Here is a 20,461-nt window from a genome sequence, read left to right as displayed (position 1 = left end):
ATTCTGGTCTCATAAAGTGTAAAGCCTCCCCCCCAAATATACACAGATTGCCACTAGATATATACAAAATCCCAAACAACCCATCCCACACAAATTAAACCAGCTTTTCCCTAGACCTCCAGCCCATTACATAACTTTATCTTTACCCTTGATCCACCAGGGTTCTAGTATCCCAACCACAGTTTGTTCCCAAACCCATAAGATTGGGGAGGTACCACCCACTGTCATAGCCAGCAGCTACTCACAGCTACCCAATCTTCTAACTAACATTTCCTTTACTGATACTTCTCAAACAATCAGATAATATTCAAATAATGAGCCCATTATATCTAAACATCCTTATTCCATCCTCATTTACCTCAGTTTATATAAGTGAAGTCTCCATCTTAATGATGCTTTATTCTAATTTATTAACCACACTTCTCCTTTCTATAATTTCTAACAACTTTGATTAAATTCAGCCATCTTTAAATAATCAAATTCTATCTAATCATTTATTAGACAAATTTCTTAGGATAATCTACTACTATATTCTAATTCACTCATAATTTCTCACCCTCTACGTTTATTTTAAAAGATGGAAAAAATCTATTTTTTTAAAAAAAGAACAAAAAAACCCCTTCCATTAAATTTTACCTTTATTTTCACTTTTAAGATTGTATAACCTAAAATAACCTTAGTTTACCAGTTCACAACATTTCTTCTTTGCTTACTTCCCTTATATTATCTTTGTCTCTTGGCCTTACTGTAATATCTTATATTACTCCCAACTAGTTCCTCAGGTTAACTCTCCAATTTATGCTGATCTTTCCCACAACCAACTGCAGCCTTCTGTGCTATTTCTCCTTCTGTTCTGGAGGGACCTCCAACTCTCTGGAGGAGTTTTTGTGGTGAAGAACACTGACCAAAACTGAGCAGCCCAAACTGCAAGAGCAAAACAGAGGCTGAAGGCATTAAATTTTTTTTTTTTTTTTTTTTTTTTTGGATGTCAGTTTGTGGAATGCTCTGCCATGGGAGCTACAGTCCAAAAGAAGTAACATTTTGAACCTCTGAAAGAGAAGTACTTTCTGCTAAGGCAGAGGTGGGGAACGCTTGACCCCCCCCCCAGATGTTTTTGGTCTTCAGTTCAGTGCACTTATCAAAGTATGTTTGATGGCAAACAAATACCTTATTTTTTGCCTAAACAAGAGACTAGTCTGCACTTGGAACCTACTAAAGAATAAATTCCCAACCTTAGGTCCCAAATGTTCTTGGACTGCAACTCCCAGTAACCCTGGCCAGCACAGCTAGTGGTGAAGGCTTCTGAGAGTTTCAGTCCAAGAACATCTGGGGACCCATGGTTGGGAACCAGTGTATTAAAGTAATCTCATTACTCCAGTAGCATAGCTTATGCTCCAGTTGTTTGTTCCCCAGTTGTGTGGCCCACCAAATATTATGAGTTTCAACTGTGGCCTGGAGAGGCTAATTTTAACTCTTCTCAGATACTGGTGCCTAGTTCCATGTTTTCATACCAGCCTTCCCCAACCTAGTCCATCCAGTCATATTGAAATACAGCTCCCATCACCCAAGGCCAACATGGAGCTAATATGGGACACTAAAAAATGGCGGCTAGCATATTTGGAATGTGCTGATTGGGTTTTGGGAGGCTGCTTTGTTTTAGATAAAGCTGCCTCGAAGGGTAGTGGAGTCTCCTTTGGAGGTTTTTAAGCAGAGGCTGGATGGCCATCTGTTGGGAGTACTTTGATGAATGTGCCCGCATGGCGGGGGTTGGATTGGATGGCCTCTTTTCCAACTCTATGATTTTATGACTCTAGATGCTAATACTGCTCTGCTGATTATTTTTTTTAATTAGCTGAGCTTTTTTTCCACCTACTGACTCTGTCCAGTTTCTTCAGAGTCATTGCCAATTACTCTAATTTGTGAAAAGCAAACCTTTAATTAAATCCACACGACATTCTGAAATTTCCAACAGGAGTTATGCTATTGTTAATGTCACAGTCTGCTAAACTACCTCATAAAATGTTAGGTGTTTATTTGGAGTGCTCTATATTTTAATTATTTACACACGCCTCCTCAGGTCAGACTCCACTCTGACTACTCATAGCTTAGCTAGCAGACACCTTGGTCTGGTATCCAGTACTGCATTTTCAAATGGATGAATTGCAACATGCAGCAATGTGTCCCTTGAAATTATCACACAAGATGACCTTGCCATCTGCAGAGATGAACTGAGAGTAGCAAGTTTCCATGGTTAGCAAATTTAAAAACTTTCTTTTAAATCTATAACAGCCCCTCATGGAAGTCTGTAAAAGTGGAACTGGATGCTGTGATTATGACTTTGAGAGTTCTTAACAGTTTTATCACAATTGTTACAGGCACTGAGGTGCCAAGGATAAGAAATGAGGATGTGAAATAGAAAGAATAAACTATAAGAGCTTTTGAAATGAGATTGTCTGGAAAATGCAACTCTTAAGGAGTCCTTTTAAGTACAGTGTAAACTGTTTTGCTAATGTTGTGCGTCATCAAGTTTGAACTGACCTGCAATGATCCTAATAGGGCTTTCAAAGTCAGTGAGACATTTAAGAAGTGGCTTTAGCAGTTCCACATCCCCCAGTAAATTTCCATGGCTGTGTGGGAATTCAAACCTAGGCCTACTGAATCCTAGTTTGTCACATTATCCACTACACTAATGGTTCCCAATCTTGGCTCCCCAGATGTTCTTGGACTAAAAATCCCAGAAGCCTTTGCCACTAGCTGTGCTGGCCAGGATTTCTGGGAGTTTTGTGGCATTACACCACACTGGGTATCCCTGAGGGTTTGCTCAGGATGTTAGTGCATGCGCTGGCCAGTTCCCAGATCAACTACCACAATGCTATTGATGTGGACCTTCCCTTTAGGCTGATCTTGAGAATACAGCAGGGCCAGAATGTGGTGGCCAAACTGGTGGCTGGTGTGAACCAGTTCTGGCTCATCTTCACTGGTTACCCCTTGTGTCTCTGATCAGGTTCAAAGTTCTGATGCTTATGTATAATGTCATACACGGTTTGGGACTATGCTACATATTGGAACGTCTCTCCCCAATGTCATCTGCCCAAGCCACCAGAGCTTCCCAGACCAAGCTCCTCTGCATAGCCACCCTAAGAGAGGCCCAGCAGTCCTCCATGAGAGTTTGAACCTTCTTTGTGATGGTGTTATGGAACCAGCTCCTAGTGAAGCTATACCGGACCACCGCCTTGCTAACACTCAGAAGATGACTTAATATGTTGCTTTTCAGGGACGCTTTCCACACCAACCCTATTTGATTTTGATTTTTTCACTCACTGTGCTGCCATCATTCTGATAATTGTTCCTGGAGTCACTTGCTCTTATATTATTAATGTTTTAATTTTTATATATTCACTTTTTATTATTGTATGTATTGTAAACTCTAAAAATTGCCATCAGGACCCACAGTTGATATTATTTCAATTAAAAGCCTTCTGAAACAGGAAGGTTTTGACCTGGCGCCGAAATGCCATCAGCGTTGGTGCCAGACGAATCTCAGTTGGGAGGGCATTCCATAGTCTGGGGGCAGCTGCCGAAAAGGCCCTTTGTCTACAAGCCCTCCCTCTTACCTCCTTGAGGGACGGCTCTTTCAAAAGGGCCCCCGGCTAGATCTTAACTGCCAGGTAGGCTCATATGGAAGGAGGCGGTCCTTCAGTTATCCAGGACCCAAGCTGTTTAGGGCTTTATATGTCAAAACAAGCACTTTGAATTGGGCCCGGGCAGCAACTGGTAACCAATGTAATTTAAGCAGAATCAGCTTGATATGTCCCCTAGCGGCCCCACCACTCACCAGCCACGCAGCTCAATTCTGGACCAGTTGCAGTCGCTGGACCGTCTTCAAAGGCAGCCCCACATAGAGCGCATTGGAATAATCTATACGAGATGTTACCAGTGTGTTTGTAACTGTCATGAGACTCCACTTATCCAGGTAGGGTCATAGCTGGTATAATTTCTGCAGCTGAAGGAAGGCATCCCTGGCCACCGAGTCCACCTGGGCTTCCAGAGTTAGACTGGGGTCCAGGAGCACCCCCAGGCTGCGGACCCTATCCTTTAGGGGGAGTGTAACCCCATTCAGGGCAGAGAAATGGTCCTCCAGCCTGTCCGGTGAAGCACCCACTAACAGCACTTCCGTATTATCTGGACTGAATTTCAATTTATTAACCCTCATCCAGTCCATTTTCAGATCCAGACACAAGTTCAGCACAGAAACCGCCTCACCTGGATTGATGGAAAACGAGAGGTAGAGCTGAGTGTCATCAGCATATTGCTGACTCCTCAGCCCAAACCTCCTGATGACCTCTCCCAATGGTTCCATGTAGATGTTAAACAGCATGGGGGACAGTATAGAGCCCTGAGGAACCCCATGACATAAATGCCATGGGACAGAGCAACAGTTCACCGGCACCACACTCTGGACACGGTCAGCCAGGAAGGAGCAGAAACACCGTAAAGCAGTGCCCCCAGCTCCCAACCCAGCCAGCCTATCCAGAAGGAGACTACCTGATGAAGCCACATCCAGTTTAACCATGAACAGCTTGTGGACCAGGATGGAGGGGGCACATAATCCCTACATTTCAAGGAGGTACCCCCTGCCCTGTTCACAAGCCATTATTGACTGGGCCCTCCTGTAACAGCTCTGGCCCTCTACAAAGACTTGACAATTTAACATAGTGATGTCCAAACACTGCCCTGGTCTCCAGATTACTGCTTCCTATTTATTCAAAGGTAAGCAACTGGCTGAACATTCTGCTGCTTGTTCACATATTGTCTTCTTCCCTGCCGCCCATCTAGCTGGAAATGAGAGGTTACTCATCCAGTACTGAGAAAATGATCTTGCATTTTAGTAACAGAAGAGCTTCTGAAAGAATTGGGAAGGGTTACTTCAGCAAACAGCAAGCTCCAGAATCCCCTAGCTACCCTTGTCAGGTGGCCTTCAGTGGAGAATGCTTGGAAACATAGTCCAAACAAATAATGTTTGCAAACATTGGCCTTGTAGGGTACATGCTGTGAATCCTATACTGAAATTTCACCAGAGCACCAGAAGGTCTTCAAACCAGTAGACGAGGAGTCCCAGCTTTATCTTCAGCCATACTGAGCTACTTGCCTCAGGTGTCAGACTGACAATGATGGCAGAACCTGCATTGATGCTCTCTCTGATGCCATTATGTATCTGCACTGTCCAAATAAATGGAACAAATGATTCCCCCAAGCTCCTACTATGGTTTGCTTTTTCAACCTCAGTAATGGTACCAGCTGCCTGTCCCATTTTGATCCAGTAAGACCCAGAAGGGTTTGCAACTCCCCCTCAAAAATATATGTTTTCCAATTTGTTCCCTACAACCAAAAGTGAGTAGAAGTTTGCTTCCTTTTGCAGGGTGGTGGTGGTGCTTGAGCGATGGAAAAGCACTCATCCCAACACATAGACACATGCACATGCCTTGTGCCTTGCTTTAGAAGAAATTTCTGTTCCTGCAAAAATGGCCAGTGGGGCATATGCAGACCACATGGGTTGCCCACTGTGGAACCCTAGCACCAACTCTGGCCTTTATTTGGGCACCAATCTTAAGAATATTAAGCAACCGCCACATATCTCTTCAGCTTTGCAAGCAGACCAAGGTTTAGTAGTGATATTCCTATTACTAACACAAAAGCTGAGACAGTTCCCTTCTGGAGTTAAGCATGCTACCAAGGCACCCTTTCTTTCAGGCAGTGTTCCAGTATATCTGTCTATTTGGCTTAATGAAACTGAACAAAAATTGAGGGTGAAGTATATATTAGCCATAAACTGAATGAGAAAGAGGACTTGGGGTTCAAGAAGTTCTTAGACACACACAGAAGCCTGATGTTAGTCCTGTACATTTTTTTCATTGAACACAATGCTCCCCCTGACATATCTAGCACCAACTCTTGCTGAGTCCTTTCCATTTTAAAATGCCCTGTCAGATGATGGGGCAGGGATCACAAATGCAAGCAAGCCTAACCTCTTCTGAATAGTCTATCCTTGGGAAACCCTGGAAGGGTTCACGGTAAGTTGGAATTAACTTGACAGCCCACATTTTAAAAAAAAAAAGGGAAGCCTTTTGGAGTCACAGAATGTGACAGTCCTTCAGATCCTTGACAAGGTTTTCAAAACAAGATATCGGGAAGTGGTATCACTGTGCAGAAAACATTTTCATTTTGTTTACAAGAGAGACATTTGCAGTGCCCTCTTGGCAAAGAAACATGAATTGTTGATGTTACAACTCAAGGGTGTAAGCCTTATATATCCTGTTCTTGTTCCCATTAGCTTGCCTTTAGGACCATCCTGATCCGTACTATATCTGTCTTTTCTAGGCAGTGTATGTGACCCCCCTCTACACATTCCTGTTAGAGTTTCAGTTACATAACTGCACTCTTGAACTTTAAAACATCAGGTGTGATTTAAAGCAAAGTATATATATTTTGCCAAAGCCCCTTAAGGAGTTTGCATTTAGGGTTGAACAAATCCAAGAAAACTTTGCTTGTAAGGTGGGCTTAACTTTTGAAACAATTTATTCAGCATTCACTAGGCGGAAGCATCTAAAGTGAGGTTAATTCAAATCAACAGAATATCTAAAAGAAGAATTGAAGACAGCTGGGGAAACAAATGTTCTTTAATCTAATTATGCCTTGGATTGTCTCTTTAATGGGTCCCCCTGAAGCATCCCAATAAAGCAACTGACGTTTGGTACCTACTCCAGATGGATCTGCTGAAGCAGACACAGAATTTAGTAGACCTGGAATTTATGTTTGATTTGATGTTATTGGAATAGAGTTTATTGCCTTGAAATACACCCTGAGCAGAGTGCTCTGGATTTGCAAAGCTGAACAAAACAAAAGTGACACAATAATTTATGAAAAAGGAAGGTAAAGGTTGAAAGATGGGATGTGCTAAAGATACAGGCCGCTAACAAGGGATAAAATAATAACAAGGCAAACTCCAAAACGAAAAAAAAAGTGTGTGAATTCTTTTTTGCTCATAGTAAAGAAGTTCACATGAAATCACCTTCCAATACATTGAAAAACAACCATTAGGGGTATGGAGCTACGCAGATGAGCACTAGAGATGGGGATGTTTATAAACAAATATGAATATCCCTGCACAGGTAGCGTTAATGAGGGTCCAGCCCTATGAGGCCAGATGGTCCACTCACCGATCCAATGCAGACAGCGCGACTCTAAGGATGGCCCCGCCGCGCACGATCCACTCGCCACTCTTCAACCTTTCAGCAAGGCTTGTCCTCCCGCCTCCTGCCAGGAATAGCAAGTGGATCGCGCACTGCAGAGCCATTCGTAGAATTGTGCCGTCCACAGTGGATCAGTGAGTGGACCGTCCGGCCCCATAGGGCTGGACCCTCATTATCACCACCTGTGCAGGGATATTAGTATGCGAATACAAATACCCCCATCTCTAATTAGCCCACATCCCCATCGCTTTCACTAGGTAGAAAAATCCACCCTCACTGTCAGCACATTCAGACAGCATGAAAAAGGGCTCTCCTATACTGGTGCATGTGTGTTTTACATCCTTCCCCATGAGGGTAGCCACAGCTGATTCTCCTCAAATAGTGGAATTCTACATACACATATCACTATACCTGAAGAACCCTTTCCCCTGCTATCCAAACACACATCATCTTGGAGGTCGGCTGGAAGCACAAGAAACAATTTGCAATGAATAGTTTTCTGAAAATGAGGGTATAAATACATTCCCATCATCATTGTAATTTAACAAGGGATATTTCCACTTCTTTTGTGGTGTAATGGCAGCTGTGTAGTTACACCACAGGGGAGATGGCCTTACAGAATAGCGAGTTGTACATTTCATTGCTCCCTCATGATCTCTTGAAGCAATTACAGGGCAGATAGCAGAAGAATGTATTTTCTGTTAGTGCAGTGTCCAGATGCATAAAGAGTGTCTGGAAGCTGTATTGATATTCTTTTCTTGAACTAGCAGTAATGATCTATGGCCATAGGTAAAGGTAAAGGTTCCCCTTGACAATTTTTGTCCAGTCGTGTCCGACTCTAGGGGGCGGCGCTCATCCCGCTCTTCAAGCCATAGAGCCAGCGTTTTTGTCCGAAGACAATCTTTCCGTGGTCACATGGCCAGTGTGATTTAGACACGGAACGCTGTTTACCTTCCCACCGAGGTGGTCCCTATTTATCTACTTGCATTTACATGCTTTCGAACCGCTAGGTTGGCGGGAGCTGGGACAGGCGACGGGTGCTCATTCCGTTGCGTGGATTCGATCTTATGACTGCCGGATCTTCTGACCCTGCAGCACAGGCTTCTGCGGTTTAGCCCACAGCGCCACCACGTATGGCCATACGATCCTAGAAAAAGACACGGACAAGCTCATTTTATTAAATTTTGCTCTGTGATGATAACATAGTCAAATCTATCTTTATTTTGGGCAGAAATTGTCATTTCCTCTTCGTTCAAGCTGTGGAAGTGGTGGATAAACAAAAAACAAACGATGGCTTCCACTGTCGTGGGTGAAAGGTTATACTGGGTCTGATCAAAATATGTTATTTCCCTATAGGCAGATCTCTTTTATTCAGTGTCCCTGGTCAACACACACCAGTTTAAATAATGTTCTAATAATAGAAGCAGGCACTGTAAAGATTTCCATGAAGGCGGCTTCAGAAATAATTTCACTGTGAAATTACCTCAGTGCCCAACCTCAGACTTCCCATCAGGAGGTACACAGAAGCAGCGAACAAGGGGCTGCATTCATTACAATCTACCTTTCACATATTTATTCAGGAAATAGCTGAGGCTGTTTTCACAGCTCCACCCTATATTTTGAGAGACGCAAGGGTGAAATGTAAACTGCCAGTGGTTGCTGACTACCTGCTATTTTCAGCTGCTGCTCCCCTGCTGGGTTGAGAAAATTATAATTTCAGGCATTGGGGGTGGATAGGATTTCCCAAAGCTTTGCTGTTTGATTAGGATTTCATTTGTGCTGGTGTGAAATTCTGAAACCTTCTTTTAAAAACAAAAAAAAAAACCCTTCAGATTGCAGGTATACTGGCAATTTCTCTCGGAATTTTTTCATTATTTCACAGCTGGTACAACACTAACAGGGAGAATTAAAGTTACCATGGGCAAGAATGACACACAGAGAAAACAACAGGGATACAGTATATTGGAAGGAGGGAGGGAGGCAGATTGATTCACTGCCTGTGTCTCACAGTGCAACTATACAGATATTTATTGAGACGGAAATGCACTGTATTAAGTTAAGCCTTCTCCTAGGTAAGTGTGAACAGCCCGTGCAGCCTTTCACTGCCCAATTTAATCCCTAAAAGAATTAATGTACTCAATGGTGGCATATATCCCAAGAGGATCTTTTCAATAATGGGAGCAACAATGTCATCTGATAAAGCACCACATAACTGGCAAGTCTCCCCACTCTGGCTAGGTAAGAAAGAGACATTAGAAAATGAGAATAATAGAGAAAGGCTGGATTAGAGTTGATGTCACTGACAACACCAGACCATCTAGTGGATATAAAAACAGAATTGCTACTGCCTGCCACAATCCTGGTGCCACCATATCTCCTCAAACATCACCACCACAGGATCAAACAACAACAGCCATGACCAAGTGCAGATTCAGCGTGCCTCTTCTGATGGGATACATATGTCACCATGGGAGCCTTTGGGCCACTTTACATTGGCTGAATCAAAACTGTCCCGATGCAAATGATGAGGGGACCCAGGCATGAGCACTGGAATGTTTTGGTTCATTTATGTACAAATGATCTCCACAGTACTTAGTAAGTACTCTTGTTTGATTTTAGCAGCTAAGCATCTTCAGGAACAGGTTTAAGCAGACAAGCTTCAAAAGGAGACTTCAGAGAGAAGTTTTAAATTAGATTTGATAGGCAGATTTACTGGACATTAACCAAAAGGAGACAGACCCCAGGGCTCAAGCATGAGCCCAAGCAGTTGGGCATGCACGCCCATGGTACAGCTACCGGGGGGATGTCGAAAGAGTGGCATACAAGTTTTTCCCCTTTGTCTTCAGTGCTTTATATTATATTTATCCATGTTTGCAGTAAAGCTGGGATTTTTTTTTTACTTTCCCCAGAACCTGTGTCCAGCTCACCCTCAACACAGCTCATAGGCATTATATGTATGTGACTTGAGCTGATTAGAGACTGGATCTGGCTAGAGAAAGTCTCTGCTCATGCTTACAAGTTTAGGTTCAAACTCATTTACTGTGCTTTGCTAATGTACTACTAGTGGGGTAGTCACACACACACATTGAGTGTCTGCAAAGAAATGGCAAACACTCGTGTCTTGGCCCTCTTGTGGAACCTTCCACAAATAGACGCTCCACTACTGCTAATCATTATCTGGGACTGATGGGATTTGGAATCAGAAACATTCAGGGGAGAGCAGGATGGGGGAGGCTGTGCCAGGGTGGTAATTTCCTCACTCCACACTTTTGTAATTCTACTCATGTACACATTGAGGATACAGATCGTCAGATGAGAATAGTAATGACCATCCCAAAGCAAGCTTGAGCACACAGAAGGTTGTAAAACAATGTGTGTGCTGGTCTTTGTTGCTTATGGGGAAGGATTGTTAAAGAGAAGGCTTAGTAATGAATATGAAAAAGAAAAAGAACTAAGTGTAAGAAATAAGAGAAGGAGAAAGACCTGGATGATGATGGTAATGGTGATGATGATGGTGAACCTGTAGGAGGAAAAGGGTGAAGGACGAAGAGTAGGGCAAGTAGGGGGAAAGCTCGCTTAAGAAACAGATTAGGTAACAATAGTGGGTTCATTCGAACATTACTGGTTGTTGCTATGAGCCTCTATGCCAATCGTTTTTGCTTACGAAACCTCTCTGAACAATGAGCCTTTCAAGGGAGACAACTGAGGTGAAGGAAGGCAAATACAGAACACATAGTGGTAAAGTAACAGCAATATATTCTTATGGGATTTGATGCTCTTCTTAGGCAGGCAAGTATTCACAGGTGACAGAAAAGTGGCTTGAGCGTCCCCAGCTATGATGAGGATAACAGACCACTAGGGTTCCTTGTGCTTTGAGGAATGACTGTTGCTGCATGCTAGAGAGATTAAAAAGCATATTGGGTGGAAAAACTGGGAACGAATATAAACCATTCCAAAATTCTACCATTTATTCTACCCTTGGATGCTCTCCAGAGGCTAGAGTGGTACGTATTAATATTTTGCAGCACATTTAGCAGCATGATAACATTTGGATAACTGTGGTCTAGTGCCTTCCATTCCTTCTGAGAATCCTTGATAAAGTCATGTTCTAGATGCCAGCCTTTCTTTCAGAATACTCCTACTTTCCTTCCTTGTGTTAAAGTTCATAGGATTCTAAGGAAGTTCAATATGTCGGTTCTCACACTGGTTACTGAAGGTGGGCAATAGACCTTAAACCAACAATCATATCTGTGAAGGAGATGATGGTAGCAGATTTCCTGATCCTCCATGCCATGCATTTCTATTTGTAAAGCCACCGTTAAATTCCCCATCAACAAGTAAAGGTTTCTCTTAGTCTTTTCTGACTAACCAATTTCTCCACTCACCTCTGTGTATTGCTGGACTACGTTTTCAGGGGTTGGGCCGAGGAAGACATAGAAATCAAGAATCCCTCCAATGGTGCGGAAGGACAAAGATGGCTCTGGATTCAATGTGACATCTGAAAGAAAAGAGATATTTGGCATTCGGCATATACTGCATTACCAAAGGGCCAGTTTTTCCTCTGAGTCTTTAATCATTCTCTAATTAATAACTGAGTAGGTCATTCAAAAACTTCATATGACCCCACCCACCATTCTGTGAAGCAACCTCAAAATATTTATCACTACTAGAACTGTTTTCCCCCCCTAAATGCTCCTTGAATCCACACTTGGCGCCCACATAGCTCAACACACATGGCAACAGGAGAGCAACAGATTGTGAAATGATAGGATTTTACCTATGAAACAACAACATAAAGAACAGCAACAAAAACAACACCAGTAGTCCTTTTAAGGAACAATTCACTATCAGCAGAAGCTCAGCAACACTTAAATATAGATCTGGTTGCAAAAAATGTTATGTTTTGATTCTGGGCCTTTTTTTGGATAAGTCCTTGCTGAATAAGGACTGTATTTCTTTGCTTTAGGAAAAGATTCCCCTTTTCAAAAATTACAGAGCAAGATTAATACAGTGGGGTGGCCATGGCAACAGAGAAACTATTCTCTGTCAACACAATACAGGGTAAATCTAAATTGGCTTATTTCACTGGTAGGAACCCCTGAGGAATTTTGAAAATCATCTTCTTCAGATCCTTTTCTTTAGCACAGGCCTCTATTTTTAACAGTTAATCATCCTTTTTTTTAGTAAAATAGACATACAGTATTTGCTTCATTTAGCAGGGATAAAAGGGAAGTCTTTTTGAATAGCTTATTGCAGTTTCTGGGAGTGATACTTTCAGAAACCTATGATACAATTTTAGCAAAAGTAAAACAGTTTTCACTGTCTCATTTAGAAAAAAAGCAGTCTAGCATAATTAGACCAGCATGCTTGACACTATTGGTTACTAACAAGATTATTCTGTGACACTGCAATTATATATATACCAGCTAAAATCTTGCTGCTGATCATAGTGAATCACAGCTAGAGAAGGCTGATTGAATTAATGGAAGTTGAAGAGACCTTAACGCAGCAAATACCAGTTAGTTGTTGTGGGGTTTTCGGGCTTTTGGGCCGTGTTCTGAAGGTTGTTCTTCCTAATGTTTCACCAGTCTCTGTGGCCAGCATCTTCAGAGGACAGGAGTAGCACTCTGGTGTGGATGCTTCGTTTTGTGGTTCCAATGTATACCTGGCCACAACTGCAAAGTATCCTGTGTACTCCTGCAGTGGTGAGGGGGTCCCTTCTGTCCTTTCCTGACCGTAACATTTGTTGTATTTTTGTGGTGGGCTTGAATACTGTTTGTAGGTTGTGTTTTTTCAAAAGTTTCCCCATGCGGTCCATGGTCCCTTTGATGTATGGCAGAAATACTTTATTTGTGGGTGGCTGTTTTTCTTCTTCAGTTTGGTGCTGTTTTCTTGGTTTGATGGCTCTTGTGATTTCATTTTTGGAGTAGCCATTTGCCTGTGGAGCCCAATTCAGATGGTTGAGTTCAGTGCTGAAGAAGAAAAACAGCCACCCACAAATAAAGTATTTCTGCCATACATCAAAGTGGCCATGGACCGCATGGGGAAGCTTTGGAAATAAATACTCAACTCCCAAGCAAACTACAACACAGCACTGAGTGCTACTCCTGTCCTCTGACTATGCCTGCCACAGCGACTGGCGAAATGTCAGAACACGGCGAAAGAGCCCAAAAAACCCACAACAACTATTAGATCCCGGCTGTGAAAGCCTTCACAAATACCAATTGATACAGTACGCCTATTCTTGTGACTTACTACACTAAGCAACAAGATTTCAGCAAATGTCTTTCTTATCTTTTCAGACATAAGCACCACTGATTTCAGTAGGACTTAGTGTGTATACAGTACGACCCAGCTTTTGCTTGGGATCAAGTGACCTGGAGAATTTTTTTTTAGATTTTTTAACAATGCAGATTAGAAGCGCCTTATTTTATAAGGTGTTGCTTAGTTGCTTAGCCAAATTTTGCTGCTTAGTGTATGTAGCAAATTACTACATGGCAGGCCCATTGAATCAATGGAGATTTGTTGAGCCAGCTCCTCCATAAGTTCCATTGATTCAAAAGGGGCCTTTGTTGTTGTTGTTGTTGTTTAGTCCTTTAGTCATGTCCGACTCTTTGTGACCCCATGGGCCAGAGCATGCCAGGCCCTCCTGTCTTCCACTGCCTCCCGAAGTTGGGTCAAATTTATGTTGGTAGCTTCGATGACGCTATCCATCCATCTCGTCCTCTATCATCCCCTTCTCCTCTTGCCTTCACACTTTCCCAACATCAGGGGCTTTTCCAAGGAGTCTTCTCTTCTAATGAGATGGCCAAAGTATTGGAGCCTAAGCTTCAGGATCTGTCCTTCCAGTGAGCACTCAGGGTTGATTTCCTTTAGAATGGATAGATTTGTTCTCCTTGCAGTCCAGGGGACTCTCAAGGGTCTCCTCCAGCACCACAATTCAAAAGCATCAATTCTTTGGCGGTCAGCCTTCTTTAACTACAACTGCTCTACTCTAACTACAACTTACTTTAGCATAGGAAGTCACAGTTAAAGAAGGCCTGTCTGCTTACTCTAGTGTTATATATTACACTAACCAACAAGATTTTGGCCATTGAATGTCATTGCTATCCATAGACGTTAATTTATTCATGGCCAACTTAAGTTCAGTTGAGAATAAAATGTAGTTTATAATTTAACATTTGTTTGCAAATTTGTCAGACTCATTTGTTTAGTTATTCTGGTCCCAGACTCATATTTTACATACTCAGTTCATTTTGAGTGCATTAAAGTTCATTAAGGGATAAATATTTTGTATGACAATCTATAGCAATAACATACACCAACAACATTGCAAGTGAGCTATGTATGGACTTCTTTTCTGCATTTCGTGTGGCTGGTCCTACCATTAGGCAGAGGTGATCATCACAGGCAAAAAATGTTGGTGAGTGCAAACAGCAGCGACATGCTAGAGGACACAAGTGCATATGCCACACAGCCTGTCCTTTCCCTTCCTGAAGTAAGGCTGTTACCCATAGATTCTGTAGAGGGCACTCTCCTGTCACCAGTGTTAAAATAAGATACAACAATGAAGCTAGATGAGTTCTGTTTACATGGAATGTGCAAGGCAGGGACCATCTTGTCCTTTGCCTGGGCCAGACCTGCGTGGCTCTTCAGTCAAAAAAAGAGAGGCTGTTATGGAGTTTCATACCTCTGCTGAAATGAATGGGAAAACCATTGCACATTTGCCATCATGTATATCCCTTTTGCAGTGTCCAAGGATGCTGTAAGGTTTGCAATGTAGACAACTGCTTAGTGAGTATACATCCATTCACACTCAGTTCAACTGGACTTCATCCTGGAAGGGATATGTCATGGGAAATAATGCTTTGATTACCTTGTGCATTGGAATTCAGGAGGAGGACACCATGAGCATTTGCATCGCTCTCTATGCACATGTAAAAAGGGTGGACTCCATAAAGATTTGCATACATCTGAAAGAGCAAAAGTAGATGATGATATACCATCATATACCAGTTTATTTCAGCTTTCAAAACAAAGAAGACTATGAATGGGCAGCAAATACAATTTTAGCACATTATTTACCAGAATCTGGGAAGGTTAGTGTTGCCATTAACATTTTAACACAAGGAACATTAATTTACTAGTCTTAATATTGTTGAAATGTGGAAAATTAATATGTTACATCAACATTTATTAATAGAATGGCCGCAAAATCCTATTACTTATGCCCACTGGGTTAAATTCTATGCCTTAAATCTCAGCAGTGAAATGCCACTAATTAAAAAGTCACTTCTTGTACGTATTTCTTGTCACACACCCTTAGTGCATGTCAAGAAATGCAAGCCTTGACTTCTTAGCCAGTGGTAAATCAGCACTGAAATTTATACTGTTGGATTTAACACCAATGACCATAAACAATAGGATTCTGACCATTCCTAATGCATTAGTTCTGATTTTTCCCCCCAAAAATCATAGTAAAACAATTGCCCTCCCAAAGTAGTGAAATAAGTTAACGCAAAAAATTAATCATAGTCAAGAATGAATGTTGCTTGTGTTTAAACAATTAAAATTACAAAATGTGGACTCCTTTTGAAAATTGTATCGATTACTTTTTTAGGTCCTCTTTTCATTTAAGTAGAGAGAAAGAAAAAGAAAATGTCTTTGTTTATTTCCTCAGGTTGAGATGCAATCACATTTTCCCCTTCTCCAAATTAAGACATTATTTGCCAGACTGTAGCACTGACATGCAGAAATAAGATATTGAATAGCTATTTTAAACACATGAAATTAGGAATATTTATTTACTTGGTTAAGTTTGACTTCTGCATTGATAGGTGCAACAAAAGCTGAAATATTTTACTTTATGGTTCTTGTGGGTTTTTCAGGCTCTTTGGCCATGTTCTGAAGATTGTTCTTCCTAATGTTTCGCCAGTTTCTGTGGCTGGCATCTTCAGAGGACAGCACTCTGTCCTCTGGTGTAGTTTGCTTGGGAGTGGAGTATTTATGGCTGTGAGATAGGATTTTGTCCTATTCAGGAGATGGGTGATTAGTGTGTCTTGTTGTGGGTGTATTGTTGCGATAAGGAGAAGAGATTATCTGTCACTGTGATTGATGGCTGCCATTAGCTGGTCTTTTGTGTGTTGTGATCCCCGGTCCTTGTGGCTGGGTAGAGGTTGTTGACCTTTTGCACACTGTATTTTTCAGAGCTGGAAGCCAAGTTTTATGAGTTTCAAACTTTCCTCTTTTCTATTGAAGTTCTGCTGGTGCTTGTGGATTTCAATGGCTTCCCTGTGCAATCTGACATAATGATTGCTGGTGTTGTCCAGTATTTCAGTATTTGAAATAGAATTTCATGTCCAGCTTGTTTTAGGGCATGTTCAGCTACTGCAGATTTTTCCGGTTGTTTTAGTCTGCAGTGTCTCTCATGTTCTTTGATTCTGGTGTGGATGCTTCGTTTTGTGGTTCCAATGTATACCTGTCCACAACTGCAAGGTATCCGGTATATTCCTGCAGTGGTGAGGGGGTCCCTTCTGTCCTTTGCTGACTGTAACATTTGTTGTATTTTTGTGGTGGGCTTGAATACTGTTTGTAGGTTGTGTGTTTTTTTAAAGTTTCCCCATGTGGTCCATGACCCCTTTGATGTATGGCAGAATTACTTTATTTGTGGATGGCTGTTTTTCTTCTTCAGTTTGGTGTTGTTTTCTTGGTTTGATGGCTCTTATGATTTTATTTTTGGAGTAGCCATTTGCCTGTGGGGCCCAATTCAAATGGTTGAGTTCAGTGCTGAGAAACTGAGCTTCACAGTTCCGATTTGCATGGTCTACCAGTGTTTTGATTATGCCTCTTTTTTGCTGTGGGTGGTGGTTGGAATTTTTGTGTAGGTACCGGTCTGTGTGGGTGGGTTTTCTGTAGACCTTGTGTCCCAGTTGGAGGTCAGTTTTCCGTAGGACCATGATATCTAAGAATGGGAGTTGGCCCTCTATTTCTTTTCCCATGGTGAATTTTTCTTCACCATGGCTCCAGATTGCAAAGGTGTCATCCACATATCGGAACCAGGCTGTAGGTGCGAGGGGTGCCGAAGCCAGGGCAAGAAGCCATTTAGAGGTTTGCTATAACTGGGCTGAGGGGGCTCCCCATGGCCACTCTATCTGTCTGTTCATAGAATTCATTATCCCACTGGAAATAGCTGGTCATTAGGCAGTGTTGGAAGAGGGCCTTGATGTCTTCTGGAAAGATCTGCTGGATGAGTGTCAGAGTGTCCTTTATTGGTACCTTAGTGAACAGGGATACTACATCAAAACTGATCAGGGTTGAGTTTTAGGGTGCTGATCTTGCTTATCAAATGTCTTGAGTCTTTGATGTAGGATGAGGTTTGTCCAATGTGGCTCTGTAGGAGGGTCGCTAGGTGTTTGGCTAATTCATATGTTGGGGAGCTGATGGCACTTAAAATGGGCCTGAGTGGGATTGACCTTGTGGATTTTGGGGAGTCCGGATAGTATTGGTGGGAGAGCTTCTGTCTTGCAGATTCATTGAAGAGCGTTAGGGTGCAGGGAGGAACTCCTGATCAGCATGTTTGTTTGTTTTGTGGTTTTGTTGGTTGGGTCCTGTTTCAGTTTTCTTTAGGTGGTTGTGTCTAGAAGTTCCCTGATTTTGTCCTTGTATTCTTCTGTTTCCATGATTACTGTGGCATTGCCTTTGTCTGCTGGCAGGATGATGATGTCCAGGTATGAGTTCAGGGACTTAATGGCATTTCTCTCCTTTCTTGTTATGTTGCTTTTGGGGTTTTTTGCTTTCCATAGGATCCTAGTCACTTCATCTCTTATTTCCTCTGCTTTTTCTTCTGGAAGAATGATATAATGCTGATTCCACATTGGCAATGATGTCTTCCACAGGAATTTTACTGTGTGTGACTGCAAAATTTCCTCCTTTGCTTAAGACTGAGGTTTCTTCTGGGGAGAGTTGGCGTCCCAATAGATTGATGATGATCTGTGAGGTGTCTAGTGTAGGTTCCTGATAACATGTTTGGCATTTGTTGAATTTCTGTTTTTTTCTGGCTGTGTGGTTCATCATTTCTTTTTCCATCTTTTTGTAAGAGAGGGTATCAATCTTGTCCCAATCTTGACTTCTCTCTCTCTCTCTCTCTCTCTCTCTCTCTCTCTCTCTCTCTCTTTTTTTGACTGATAGTAATGTGTAGGCATAGTAGTTCTTTGTCTGTGGAGTCCAGTATTTTGCTGTAAATTAATAATGTTTCTCTTTTGTTAGTCACTATGCAAAATCAATAAATCAATATTCTTCCCCTTTAAATTCCTGACATGTTTTGCCCAAATAAGAATGTTCATTGTTTGCATTGGAATGCAGTAGCCCACTGTTCTCTCCCCCCTCCCCCCTTTTTCCTTTCTTACACAGATACACAGATACACGGGGGTGGGGGTGGGAGAGGGAATTTGCAGAGCTCTGTGGGTTGGGATGGGAAAAAATAGCCCTAGACACTCCAAAGGTGCCCATCTGTGGCTTCAGAAAAAGCACAAACAAACAAAAACAAACTACTTACCTGTGGAGGTTGATCCCTAGAATACATGCCATATGTTATATGGTCCATATTATGCTTGAAGGATGGATGTTGATTTTCACCAAAGCCATATACAGAAGTGGATGGGACATTTGTTGTGATGTGAAGGTACTGGTCAGAAAATATGAGATTCACAAGAGAGGTGTCCCATCTATGACAAAAATATGGAAAGCACAACTGTAACATGGTTGCTTTGACTTGAGAAGAATTTCCTTAGCCTTTACATCAAAATACTCAAAAACTAATCCACTATTTCCCTGAAAATAAGACCTAACCTGAAAATAATTCCTAGTATGATTTTTCAGGATGCTTGTAATATAAGCCCTACCCCAAAAATGAGCCCTAGTTAAGTGAAAGCCTGCCTTCCACCATTGTGCACCAACCAGAAGAAGATGAGGTGACTGTATTTGAATAAATGTAAATTGTCTATGAAAAAAATAAAGCATCCCCTGAAAATAAGTCCTAATGTGTTTTTTGGTGCAAAAATTAATATAAGACCCTGTCTTACTTTCAGGGAAACAGGATATGTGAGGACAAAAACTTTAATAATAGAATTCATTATAATCCATTTTTGACTCATCAAATAAATGCATAGTTCAACATTTTCAGGAAACTAACTCCTTGATCTGCTGCCAGCCCCTCTGATGTCCAAAACACAGCTCATGTTAACGTTTAAAATGTCACTGTCCATAAACACATATGCTTGACTGAAGACATCTTGTATCCCTAATACTTTGTTAAACATTATTTATTACAGTATGTCTTTGTAATCATCTTTAGATCACACTAAGTTTTGCAAGAGTTCTGCGCTAGAAAACAAACAGTGTCATCTCAATAGGTCTTAAGTGTGAAACTCAAGGACCTTTGCGAGCCCTAAATGAACCAACTGAAAGTATAACAATTTTAAATTACTCAGTATTTCTTCTTGGTAAGAACATCGTACTAAATGTATTGTTCATTTATTTGAGATAGACTCAAATTTGAGTACAGTGATGCCTCACATAACGAGCGCCCCGTTTAATGACGAATCCGCATAGCGATGCGGATTTTGTGATCGCAAAAGCGATCGTATTGCGATGTTTAGTAAACAGCTGATCGGCAGTTCCAAAATGGCTGCCCAAAGAAAAAATGGCCACCCCCAGCATTTTCGCGCAGTTTCCTCGCTTACCGAAAATGGTGGCCGTATGGAGGATTTCCGCTTAGCGGTGAGTTTATCCCCCAACAGGGTTTAATGCATTCCTATGGGTTTTTTGCCCCATATAGCGACGATTCCAGATAGCGACGATTTATCCGGAACGGATTATCATCGCTATGCGGGGCACCACTGTAATGAAATTTGCCTTCCATTATATTTGCACCAATCAGTTCATCCAATGAACAATGAAATCCATTATAAATTAAACAACCTACAATAATAAAAAAATAAACAAGAACTTGGGAATGGGCAGGGACATCGGATCAAACAAGAACCAACCAAACAGTAGACTTGATCCGAAAGGAAGCAAATGAGTCACTAGCCACAAAAGAAGGATATGAAGCCTTAGCTGCTTGTGAAAAGCAATGAGAGCTGCGGAAAGACATCTCCCTGAGTTTCACATCTGAGACAGGACCACTTATAAGTGCCTTTTCAGTATCCTAA

The 20,461-nt window shown here is 41.8% G+C and overlaps 1 protein-coding gene across 1 annotated transcript in view; it reads right to left on the bottom strand.

Moving 5' to 3' along the window:
* The window catches only part of LOC110080797 (sucrase-isomaltase, intestinal), an 87,921-nt gene that overhangs the window by 39,670 nt on the left and 27,790 nt on the right, over positions 1-20,461 (bottom strand). The window contains exons 5-7 of the mRNA XM_073002284.2: positions 18,805-18,973; positions 15,127-15,223; positions 11,636-11,748 (exon numbers count right to left, since the gene is read on the bottom strand). Coding sequence (XP_072858385.2) covers positions 11,636-11,748; positions 15,127-15,223; positions 18,805-18,973 — 379 coding nt within the window. The remainder of the gene's footprint in view (positions 1-11,635; positions 11,749-15,126; positions 15,224-18,804; positions 18,974-20,461) is intronic.

Source organism: Pogona vitticeps, chromosome 5, assembly GCF_051106095.1.
Source record: "Pogona vitticeps strain Pit_001003342236 chromosome 5, PviZW2.1, whole genome shotgun sequence".
Taxonomy (NCBI): domain Eukaryota; kingdom Metazoa; phylum Chordata; class Lepidosauria; order Squamata; family Agamidae; genus Pogona; species Pogona vitticeps.
This window is presented reverse-complemented; position numbering and strand designations above follow the sequence as displayed.